General features: G+C 34.0%; 2 protein-coding genes across 5 annotated transcripts in view; both read right to left on the reverse strand.

The window, feature by feature from the left end:
• Positions 1-12,668, reverse strand: part of LOC127837572 (uncharacterized) — a 386,512-nt gene that overhangs the window by 329,885 nt on the left and 43,959 nt on the right. The window lies entirely within an intron of this gene.
• The window catches only part of LOC127837564 (uncharacterized), a 147,055-nt gene continuing 139,693 nt past the window's right edge, over positions 5,307-12,668 (reverse strand). For 2 of the 3 annotated variants that reach the window (XM_052364759.1, XM_052364758.1), the window contains 4 exons: positions 9,367-9,528; positions 9,025-9,182; positions 8,097-8,315; positions 5,307-7,720 (listed from right to left, as the gene is read on the reverse strand). In XM_052364759.1, the coding sequence (XP_052220719.1) occupies positions 7,275-7,720; positions 8,097-8,315; positions 9,025-9,182; positions 9,367-9,528 (985 nt within the window). In that variant the 3' untranslated portion in view covers positions 5,307-7,274. Of the gene's footprint in view, positions 7,721-7,988; positions 8,316-9,024; positions 9,183-9,366; positions 9,529-12,668 lie in introns of all 3 variants that reach the window. The other variant, XM_052364760.1, reaches the window with a different exon arrangement.

Here is a 12,668-nt window from a genome sequence, read left to right on the forward strand (position 1 = left end):
ATGATACTGTATTATTTTGCTGAAATGGTGCTAGAATATATACAGCTACGTCACGCATTGAAAACAATTTTCAGTTTTTTTTCGTTAAATTTAACTTTATAAAAGTTATGCATAGTAAATGTCTTGTTAACGTTTTCTAATAGGTTTCCCTTTTTAGTGAATATCCATTATTATAGTTTATGATACATGCAAATTATATGTTATTACTTTTTCATTCAAACAACAAGTATTATCCATAAAATTAGTGGATGTTCACGTTCATTAAGTTTGGAGATTATTTTCACAAAAGACAACACACAAACGCGGACAATTATGAATTTGACAGTTGTTTACAATAAATAGATCTAAGAACAATTGCAAAATGCACACATCGCAAATGACTCACGTATCAGCGATCGCACCAAGTTCTTGTTTCGCACGAACGGCGTCGTACCAGCTGGAAATTTGACAACTTCAACTCTCTATCTGTCAAAATATTATTGACCTGTGCACAGGTCTACATAGTTCTGGCCACCATAACTTTAAATGCCGCTTTTTTATGATTTTTGCCACGTTGCTCGGGAAAGTACACACTGCCAGGGCGACCGGAACTTGCAGAATCCGCATCGTATTGCGGCTCAACTATTCCTTGCAAATATTGCAAAGAAATACGATTCCCGGTCGGGTTAAACGATACCGTTTGTAAAGTTCAATATCCCTATAAATCTCCAAAGGGTTGGTACGATCTAGATACACTCTTTCAATAATATTATTATTATTACGCAAGGAGCTCGTGCGGCGGCCATTTTGTAAAGTAAACGCTCAAACGACGTTACGTCATGATTGTATAGCGTAAGTCTAAATATTGTAGACTTAGCATTTGAGACTTATCTTACTGAGTCTGAGTCTAAAACTAACCATTTTATGTTTCGTGAATTAAGTTTTGTAAGGCTGAGTCTGAGTCTGAGTCAGAAACTGGAGCTGAGTCTAAGATTTGAGACTTACGTACATTGGTGAATACGGCTCCTGGTATGTTACCCCCGTGTCTTATGTCCTCTTGCGCAAGATTTCTGAGTGGTGAGACCGGGACTTCAAGTGGTGGTGGTGGTTCGTCGCCCTCTGCTGTGGTATTCATAGGAGGGTTCTGGCAGCCAATACAGAACCACTCTATCTGTAACTCACCACTGCGAAGTTGCATGTACTGCTGATGGGTAATTTGCGAAAATAAATAAAGCAAAGTTATAACATAATATGATTTTATATTTACAACCATTATCTGTTAATGAACGTAAATTAAAATAATCATTGGCATTACTTATAATCAGTTTTAAATAAAGACATTACAGGCGACTACAAAAGAAATGCAAATTCACAATTTTAATGTATCTCTGTTATCACAAAGAAAAAACTAAAACTTACCGGTGTGTCCACGGTGACTCCATCTTCCACATGCATCACATGCAATAGCGTGCGCACGAGAAGTGACCTCAATATTGCAGAAAATACATGGATGTTCAGCCATGATTGTATGATACAGTAAAAGAAATCACCTGCATATATACACACTTTAACACTTGAGCAACAACACTTACCTTAATTACTCGATAACCCTTGAAAACCTTCTCTTCATCCTCTCTTTGATTTCTTATTTGAAAAGGACCAAGATAATTTTATAATTACCCAATTACATAATAATGTAATTTTTACCACAAATAAACATCCTTTGAAATTTATATATAAGAAACAAACATATTTGATCTTAGTATTTTAAACCACCGAAAATTTCTCATTATATAAACATGAGGTAGTTTGCCAACATAATGAATATGTTGCCCAGCTCTTGCCACGTGGAGGCCTACTCTTGTAAGAGTCGCATTATTATATTTTTTTATCTGATACGCTTTAATTAAGGTTTTAATCAACTAATTGTTTAAAAACATATATAAAATACAAAACGATCATGACCTAAAGATAAACTTTTAATATATAATTTACCTCCCTTGATTAGAATATTAATGGGTTGCAAGCCTGGATAATTAATATTAACACTTTGCAAACATCTCTAAATTGATAAAATCAACTCCGTACATTTAAACAGATAATTTAATTAGTGCCAAACAACTCAATGTACACGCTTATCGACAAAAGGTGCGATAATCCCTATTTATACCAATTTACCGAAACCTCCACGGCATGTACTATATAAATCAATTTACCGAACTTGTCATTTACCGAAACCTCCATAACCCTCAAAAAACAAATGAACTCATAGTTTTGCGTGGCTACAATATTATGTTTTCTTTTTATTTTCAGATTTTTCTATGTTAAGTAAATACGACGTTCATCTTACTGGTTCCAACTGGAATCCTAGATCTGCATGTAAGCTACCTATAAACAAAATTACAACACCTCAATCGAAGCTAAAAGTACGAACGAATGCACTTCGAGCACAACAGTGACCTTGACCACACATGCAATCCCTCGCTAAGTAAACATGCAACCGACCTAAACACAAACCCTAAGCACAATGTCTCCATAAAAACTGAATATATTGAGCGCAAACTTTTAAGCTATTTTAGCAACAGTGACTTTGACCCAACTTGCCTCAAATGTAAATCAGTCCACAGTATGCATGTATGTAAGAGATAAGGTGTGCATGTCTGTAAGAGAAATTTTTATAGACAAATGTGTTAACTAGTAAGTACAGAGTATTACCCTTAAGAATCATTGTCATGATATACATGTTTATGATGTATGTTAAATCATTCGGTACCAACCAGCTGTTTGAGCACTGAGTGCAGACATAACATATTGCATGTCATAGAAAATCCCAGGTTAAATCAATACTTACTTTACTTGACGTACTTTCGACATGAACGGATAATACAAACATTTTGCACGCAAACACTTACTTGAATTTGCTATGTACAAAAAGTACAATAAGGAACATTATTCCGCTAATTTTAGGATAAGAGTTATGGAATTCGGTCGGTAAATATCTGTAGTGTTTACATAGATATGTGATTGTTTCATGCACGCTTAAAGCGGGTATATACGATTTTGTCAAATATTTATGAATTTATATAAACTGTGTAAAAAACTTTATATATATATATATATATTTCAATATAAATTAAAATAAAAGTTAAGAAGAACATTTGTCGAAAAATGCGAAATAAGCCAGATATTTAATTCTGAAATTGAAAACGGCTGTACAGCCGAATTCGCAAGCATGTATATACCATATATGTACGATGTGCATCTAAACTTACGAGGGGTGTTCCAGAAGTAAGTGGATTTTCGCTACAACTTTCATTTGGTTACATAAATGGACAAACAAATAGCATGTTAAGAATATTTCGTCCTTTCCAAATCTACTCTCCAAATATCATGGAAATACATAAAACAATAAATATATATCAGAGATTTAAACATGTGCACAATGCGCACACCGACGCACGTGTAACGTTTCTGTTCAACGTCAATGACGTTATGAAGTTAACAACTGTCAAATCTTTTCCACATAATCACCTCCAACGCGAATGCACTTTATGTGTCGGGAAATCCACTTGTCAAAAGTGTCTCTATACCAGTCAGCGTCAAAAGACGACACGATTCGCTTTGTTGCAACTGTAAGTTCCTGTTTACTTGCAAAGCGAATACCGCGCAACTGTGATTTAACTTCCGGGAAGACGCGGAAGTCCATAGGGGCCAAATCCGGGCTGTAAGGAGGACTTAGGCGCTGTAACGTGAAATTTGCCGTAAATTCTGTTTATCAACGACATTTAAACCAAATTTAAATTCGCGTAACGGTCATACTTATAATAAAATACACGCGTGCGCCGCATGTCGTTACTGAGGTCTCTATGACAACGCGTTTAAAACGCGCTTTATGGAATTCATGCATTTTTAGCTTATATATAAAGTCCGTGATAATTGGTTTGTATAATATGTAAATTTCATTGACTTTTACCAGCATACTAATAAGTTATAGCGAAAATCCACGAACTTCTGGAACACCCCTCGTAGTTTAACGGTTTATAATACAAAGACGAATGCTTCGGTTATTGTAGGAAAATATGTACGTCGCTATCGGCTCGGGGCGCTAATTTGTCTTTGCTGCATTTTATGAAATTCGGCTTTAATGTATATTTTTTCTTGCCTATTTTGTGTTATTGTAACATATTTTATCAATATATTACAATTAAACACATATAAAAAAATCGTATATACCCGCTTTAAACATATATAAAACATAACAATAATAAGGCGTTGGTGATAGAACTCGCGTGATGATCCCAAAGATAAAGGAGAAGTTTCAATTGAATATCTGAGTAGTTACAGAAATATGTACTTGTTTCATGCCAAATTTAACCTTAATTTAAACATGCACACAAACCGTAACCTGACTTTTAGAAGGACAAAAGAGGTCATAAGTCAACAAAAAAAGGTGGTCTCAGTTAAAAGGTCTTGGATAGGGAATGTTCATGAAGACCTTAAACACATTTGTTAAGTTTTATATCAACACATGTAGTAAATAGAGAAATATGGAGTAGTTGCACGCAAACATTAACCAGAATTTTGTAACGAGTTAAAGGGTAGTAATTACACTAAATGCAAGTCAGAGTCATGAAACTTGGTCGAATACCTCGCACAATCACCACGAGCAATTGTATGCAATTTCAATTGTGTACCAATAGTAACAACAGTATTGTTGATATGTTGCGCACTTAAACTTATTCAGATTTTAAAGTACAAAAAGAGGCAAGTTTCTGCTAAATTTCCGGTCTGAGTTATGGAAATTGGTCAATGACCTTACACAATGACTCAGAACACACGTGTTATGTTTTAATTGAACAGACGAAGCAGAAACAATTAAATGGAGATTTTTGACTTTTACCTTAATCTGAGCATTGTCCGGACGCCGACGTCGACATTTGGGTGAGAACTTAAACGCGGACTATTCGTTGAATAGTCTAATTTAAAACACTGATGACTGCGTTTACATTTGTACTAAGTTGTTGGCTAAAGACAAGCTTCCTTGAAAACTATTTCGACAAGTCGAAGTTAAAAGTATATATTATGGCATATATTATGATGATAATTAGCGAGTAGTCTGACTTCAACCAATCAATTGTTCCATAAATTTCCATGACATAATAGCAAATGGTTTGCCAGATATTAACACGTTGTTTTCAAAAAAAAGAGTTCAATTATTTCGTCGTCTTTATAATCGAAAACTGCACTAGATGCATTGATTAAACTTATTAGTTATCTAAACCACAAATAAAAGCATGTTAACAAACATACAAAATAACAACATAACATTTTTAAAACATTGTTTAACTTCCCAGTTTTATTGACACAAAAGCATTAATTATTTAACAACAACCGATAACCTGAACCATGATAAACACAACTTAAAATGAATGCCAACATGAAGCCCGCACTCTCATACTTGTGGTCTAATACATGAAACACACACATTGTACAACGGAGTAAACACATATAGAAAAAACAAATAATAATATTTCTGACATGCGTATTATTACTTTGGCCAAGCGTGAACAAAACAAGTTCAAAATGAATAACTTCCGTGGAGAAATAAATAAGACCAAATTCCACGAAGAAAATATTGTACAAAAAACAACAACGAGAGAGCCATAAGCTCTGAAATCTGTACCGCATATTTGTTTCAAAATACCGTAACCATTTTCAAACCGAAATATCATTACAAAAAATGTTCTGACCAAGTTTCACGAAGATTGGACAAAAAGGGGACTTCTAGATTTTTAACAAGATTCCGCTATAACCATGTAAGGAAAACTGCCTCGCCCATTGGCGGTCATAGTTTTCTTTGCACCTTGTGCTCAGGTGAGCTTAAAAGGGTTATGTCTGGAATTTAATTTTCAGACAGTTATCAAAAAAGGTGTTTTTATAATGCTCAATCGGACAAGGTCTACAGGATGGACCACACTCTGCGTAAAGCACATCAGAACAAGCCATGTCGAAAATTGGAATTCTCAAGGCATACATGTAATATGATGGCCAACAAATTCCTGGCGTTGAACACTAGACATAGAGCTGCGCAAGTAGGCAAAAAATGTATTCCTAATAACGGAATAGATGGGGTGCTGATTTAAAAGCCCGATGCTCCGGTCGGGAAGACAAGGACTGATTTTGTCCATTACTATCGTGGAGGCTTGACTAATCAATTAAGTCCATTACCAGCTTTGAAGCTGGAATAATAAAGAAAGTGCATGGCTAGCTTGAAAGCTGGACTCATTCAGTAAGTATATTACTAGCTTGGAGGCTGGACTCATGAAATAAGTCACTTACTGTTAGGTCGCTTGAACAGTTGTTACAGTCCAAGCATACTTATTATAAATAGTATGCACTCTATGGAACTTTAAACGCACCGATTCATGTTCAAGCGAACAATACAGAGCTAGATGTAACACTGGGACTACACATTCAATAATTTACTTTATTTATTTAGCGAGAGAGTCTTATATGTGTAAATTGTTACTTAAATACCTTATCTTAAAATAGTACCACATAACCACAAATGCAATAACAACGCATAAAACATGAAATATGAATTGATAATCAAAATAATAAATTAAATTTGACAATTTCACCTGCAATTTATTTTTTCATGTATACGTATCAAAACACATGCATATTAATTAGGCTTACCTTTTGTTTGTTTTGCTCTTAAGATCCTTAACAAAATTGTATGGCCTATTAACTTGTGTATATGTTCCATAAATAATTTATTGTTGTATATTTGGCAAAGCGATCAATAAGACAAAATTTACAATTAACATTGGTATATACAGTGAATTTAAGCAAATGCAACAAACACACAGAAATTTCAGTGCAAACCTACAAAATGTTGTTGAAAATTCTAATATTTTACTCTAAATATCCTTCAATGGACTTCGTTAAACATTCCTGAAGTAAGTGCTTCAATACGTGTACACCTTGTTTTTAAAGCTACTGTAGTGATTAATATGTTTTCGAACTTATGAAAAGCATAATATGCATGTTGTTATGTTACTCTATTATCCAAAAAACTTATATAAAAATAATCTGTAAAATCCAATTTCAACATGTTCAGTTTTGCAATAATTGCTCTCAAATCTTGAGCTTTTTAACACAAGTTTATGGTGGTACATTTTAATCTATATCATTTAATATAAGTGATAAATATGTGTCCCCAATACAGCAAACCCAATTTGAACGTATACCTTGGACGATGTAACCATGCCTCCATTTCAACATCCCCATCTTTAGACTGACTTGGACAGTATCTTGTAAAGAAAGGCAATGAAGATGGCTACAAAGAGAAAGATCAATACTTGTTTAACGTCCACATTGGTTTCATTCACCCACCTCTCAGCATGCCGGGCCATCTCTACTCGAGTAGTGACAACAGGTGAAGGCTCGTTTTCCTCTTGATGTTTACTCCGTCCAGGTTGCATCATCTGCCTCACGAACCTAAGAGCGATGTTCTCGATGAAAGGGTTGTCCTCGCTATGACCGTCCACGTAGCTAACCCAACGGATGCTGTTGTGCTTTAAGGAGCCGTCGATGCTGAAATGTGTCGCCACTTCGCGTTCTCGTGCAAGAAAGTCTTTCATGGTTATCTTTTTGTCCTCTTGAGAATCAATCTCAAAGCTGCTCTGCTCCTCAACTAAATCGAATTTAGTGATGGCTACGAACACATCGATATCGACTGGAATATAAGCAAAAATAATATTACATATGTCTATTACTTGATTTGCTATTGCACATATAATGCAGCAAAAAGGCAGACAACTAAAGAAGCTGATATGCATTTAATGCATGCCCCACGCCAGCAAGTTAAAGTTATTTACCATGCGCATGCCGATTCGTAAAAGTAAAACTCTTTTCCGTATTGTGGTTTAAAAACAATAACAATGTAAACTGACATCTAGTAAACATTATATAGTACGAGTGAGATTTTGCACAATATTACTTACAAACCAAAACGGTACATCAATAACACAGCATTACAAGTTCCACCAATGTGTTCGGAATAAAAGCTAACGGGGTTTTCAGACTTCTGTTAAAAATCAAGCCTGACGTACATTTCGACAAACCCGTCTTCCTGTCATAGGTTTTAAGGACATCGTTCAGACATTCAACCAACTGGGTTGGAAGGGCCTGCGTACAACAGGCGACAAACACAACCTTGGTGACCTTCCACTCTTCGCGAGGGCTGGTGTATAATCGCTTGAGGCACCCTACTCCTTGTTCCGCTTGCTGATCTTGCAGAAAAGCAACGGAGGTGCCTGGAGGAATGAAGCCTGGAAAAAGTGAACACATTTTTCGTTGATTTCGTGGGTTAAGCGATCAACGAATATTACACAAACACATTGGAAAATAAACGATGCAAATTCCTCATTTGTTCCGTATACAGAAATCAGCGAATGTACATGTCCACGAAAGTCATTCTTGAAAAACCGCGAAATTTCATTCCGAAAAATATAAATGTACAATATTTGAGAAAATCAGCTTTTTCGTTTGTATAAACAATGCTGAACTACAGCCTGCACATGGTAGTTTCAAATAATTATAGTAAATTGGTGGTAAAAGATTTTCAACGGAACCGCTAAAAAATGTTTTAGCACTCCAAGGTTTTTCCCAAATATATTTCAAATGCTTGTTTAAGTCTATTTTATTAAATATAGCATTGAATAGAACGTGAAGCTAAAATACAAAAAAATAACTTCCACGAGGATATGTAGTTAACTAGGTAGGACTGTTGTGACACACCTTTTGTCCTTACAAAATAAACTTAAGGACCTAATAATCTTCGAAATACATATCACGACATAAAAGTCGAATATGAATATTGAGGACATGCATTAAAACACCAATTTAATGTTTCAATAAATATTATTTGAATCATAAACAATCTAGCTTTACAATAAAACTATTCGTTTTAAAACCTTTTTATTAAGGAAGCAGAGCATGGTATATTGAACATGGGTCCCGCCTATGATTATAACTTACCTCCGAACACCATTTCAAGTATTTCACGAAATTCTGCGCTATTCTCGTTACCCTTTCCGGCTGCATCGATTATAGTGGGCAATTTGTCCAGACATTTTCTGAATGCATCATTTTGCAAATCTTGGAGTTCAAATTTCTCAATGCCACAGTGCTTGAACCTATAAATGTCAGAAATTAAAAAAATAGATAAAGGACGAGTATGTGTAATCATAGACAATACAAGGTGCCGCACGAGTATTCATTTATCTGATTGTGCTATATGTATATTGTCACTTTCAGATGCGGTCAATATATTTCACGGTTGATTTTATCAACGAACGTATTAATTCTATAACAATCTACCATTGAAGTGTAAGTGTTTTCGTTGCAGCAAGCCCATGGCCCGTCTTGGCTTTGGGAAAGTACTTTCCACACAATGCTTTGATGATTGTGTTCACCATTGCACTTTTCCCCACACCGGTTGCTCCGAGGAGGAACAATACTTCCGGTGTCTTTCTGTCCGGACTGTAAACAAATAAATCCAAAAGAAAGCTACGATATTTCAAATTTTCTTCAAATTGTGAGTTTAACGTGTGCAGTCTTTAAATAAAACTACCATCCTTGTCTCTGGTGCGTTTTAAGAGTCTAAAGGCTATTCGGGAAAGAGCTCTTGATTTCAAAACGACATCACACAAAGTCTCGTTTCTCGTATATGTATGAACTGTGACAGTTTTAGTACAGTGAATAAAAGACTTGTCAAAAAAAGATTTGTTTTATCATTTAATACCGTTATCAAAAAATCATATCTAACGCACATAAATGTACTCTCTCTCTCTCTCTCTCTCTCGCCAGCTACAGACTTAAATTTACAAAACATGTCTGTAAATTATATTTAGTGTATATTGACATTTGCTTAAACAATCATTGTTAAACGCTAACTATATGTAAACATATTTGTAACATCAATGCTCATCCGTTTTTCTTCACATTCGTGCAATTTAAATGACATAATATTGCCTTTTATTCTATTTCTTTGCACACAATGACCTAATAAAGCAGTGACCCTTTAAACTAGTTGATCTCCGGCAGTAGATAACGTATCCGTGATCTACCGTCTGCACGTATTCCAACGCACCGATTTACATGTTTTAGTATTTGACCTTTGAACGTTAATTGAGACTCATCATGAACGCTATCGTATATATAGAGATTACATGGTTGGTGCCGAGATGGAGAAAGTTTACGGTATGACTAGATACCGAAAACAGTACTGTTTTCGCGAAAACAGTAAAATGTACAGAAAACAGTGTTTTATTATATGAAAACGGTGAATATTAACACGAAAACATCGCTGTTTAAAAAAGAATAGAAGTTGAATATAAAGAAGTGAAACTCTAGCTGCTGGAGCAGTATTGAATTCTTATATTATAAACAATTAGTTGGTCCTTTATTTAAGGCAAGTGACCGATTGCCCAAACAGTACAAAACAGCACAAAACAGCACAATACAAAACAACATAAATACTTGTAAAGATATTTCAACATATATTTTAAAACTTTTTAGTAAAATTAATTTTAATAAAAATAATCAACATTCAGTTTTTGTCATATACGAAAACAGTAAAATGTATGCCCGAAAACAGTGAACAAATATACGAAAACAGTATGTATTCAACATGTTAGTAAGATATAGATATCGATAATACATAACCAACACTTTTTTATTCATTTATAATGAAGTTTATTTTTCCAAGAAATCAAAAACAGCATAGCAAATGGGTGTAATAACTGATCGATTTAATATATAAGTTTGCAAAGTCGGCAATATGTTTGATTAAAGTACCGGTTCGTGTGTTCTTTTGTGTTGCATTTTCTATAAATATCAACCTGTGATCATTAAGGGATTGTAATAAGAGAAAAACTTAAGAACCTGATTGGTATAATTTGTTTGTTGTTCTCACAATTCCATAATCGTAATTTGAATTGTTTCAACAAAGATTGTTGTAATTACTGTAAGTTTTCGTTTACGCAAAATTTAGATACGAAAAAATTCCAAAAAATACAGGACTCTAAAATGATTGAATTGACGATCGGATTCGAGTGTGCAATATGTATAACGTTCATTGTATTAACGACTAATATTACGTGCATGTAAAATAACACGCCGTATACTCCAGATAATCGTATAGATCAGCAATATGGGCAGAAATATGCATGTTTATGTGTATATTATTATAACTAAAATCATTAATAAATGATAATTTACTATAACCGTAAATGCAATGAGATTGCTTTAAATTAATTATTACAAGAAAATGAACTGTCGATGTAGCTTGTATAAAAAAACAACTGAAAAAGCGTTGAACAAAACTTAAAGTGGTTATTTTTGAGCCATTTTTTACAGCTTTTCTATAACTAGCATCATGTAATGGATGGTTGGAGAACAATATCCTGAAACTTTAACTCATATTTACTTTTTAATATATTTGCATTTAAGTAGAAATAATTTCACATAATTTATTCTTGTACAGAAAGTTACTTTAAAATAAACAAAATATGCAACCTATGAATTCTTTGTTTGTTCGTCAGTAGTTGTCAAACACCTTCAATTGTTTGTATAAATATAGGGGTGCATTACGTTTTTGGAGTGTAAAGTATTTGTCACAGTTATCTTTCAGGTGTGAAACCATTGTTTAATATCGGTATTCATGGTTTTTAATCCAAGTACGCAAATGTAATGTGCCATTGCCCTAAGGGATTTATCTGAAAGGTTTTATAACCTTAATCCGGTCATAAAAATGATTGATCGAAGTGACACCAGATAAGTGAAAATAGGGAAGAAATATGGTAAAATAGCGCTTTAAAATGTTTTGTCTGAAAAGTAAGAATCTAAAAAAAGAATTGACCGAATACTTATAGGAATTGCGGTTTTTTTCCGATCCGATGGATTAAGAACACTGATTAAAACACCTTCTGCCGGTAAAAAAAAACCTTGCCAACGAGAGAGAAAACGAGCCGAGCGATCAAGAACGCCATCCGCTAAAAAAATGTAAAAATTGACGTAAGGCTGTTGCCTTAATTGTAGTTTTCGATCAGCACATGTTTAACACGATCAGATCCTGAACGACACTTTATGCATCTAAATGAAATGTATTTCTTTATGCTGTGATTATTATTCCCTTATGCGGGGATTATTTATAGGCTTGTGGCTTTAAAGTTGTTGTCGTAATTGTCGTTTGCAATCAGCACATGTTTTAAACTTTTAAACACGATCCGATACCGAACGGCATATTATGCATCTTATTATGAAATGTTTTTTTTTTCCAGATTGTATTTATGTAAAACATTTATGTTCGTTTAATTTAATTGTGTCTACCAGAAATACCAATATTAAAAATGTGTTAAATAATAAAATATATATTTTGAAAATGTACCGTCTTAAACATATTTTCAACTTTGCTTAAATGCGTACTGAAGTCATCATATATTAAAATCATGATTTAACGCCACTATCACGATGATACTGTGGGAAATCTAACTGTTTTCGGTAAATTAACTGTTTTAGGTCCTCGTAATATATATCACATTCTTAATTATTTTTTAGTTATTCTATGTTTCAAAAGAAACGTATAAAAAGGAACAGTTAATTATGGAACTATTTTTTAC

Source organism: Dreissena polymorpha, chromosome 7 (assembly GCF_020536995.1).
Source record: "Dreissena polymorpha isolate Duluth1 chromosome 7, UMN_Dpol_1.0, whole genome shotgun sequence".
In the NCBI taxonomy this organism is placed as follows: Eukaryota; Metazoa; Mollusca; class Bivalvia; order Myida; family Dreissenidae; genus Dreissena; species Dreissena polymorpha.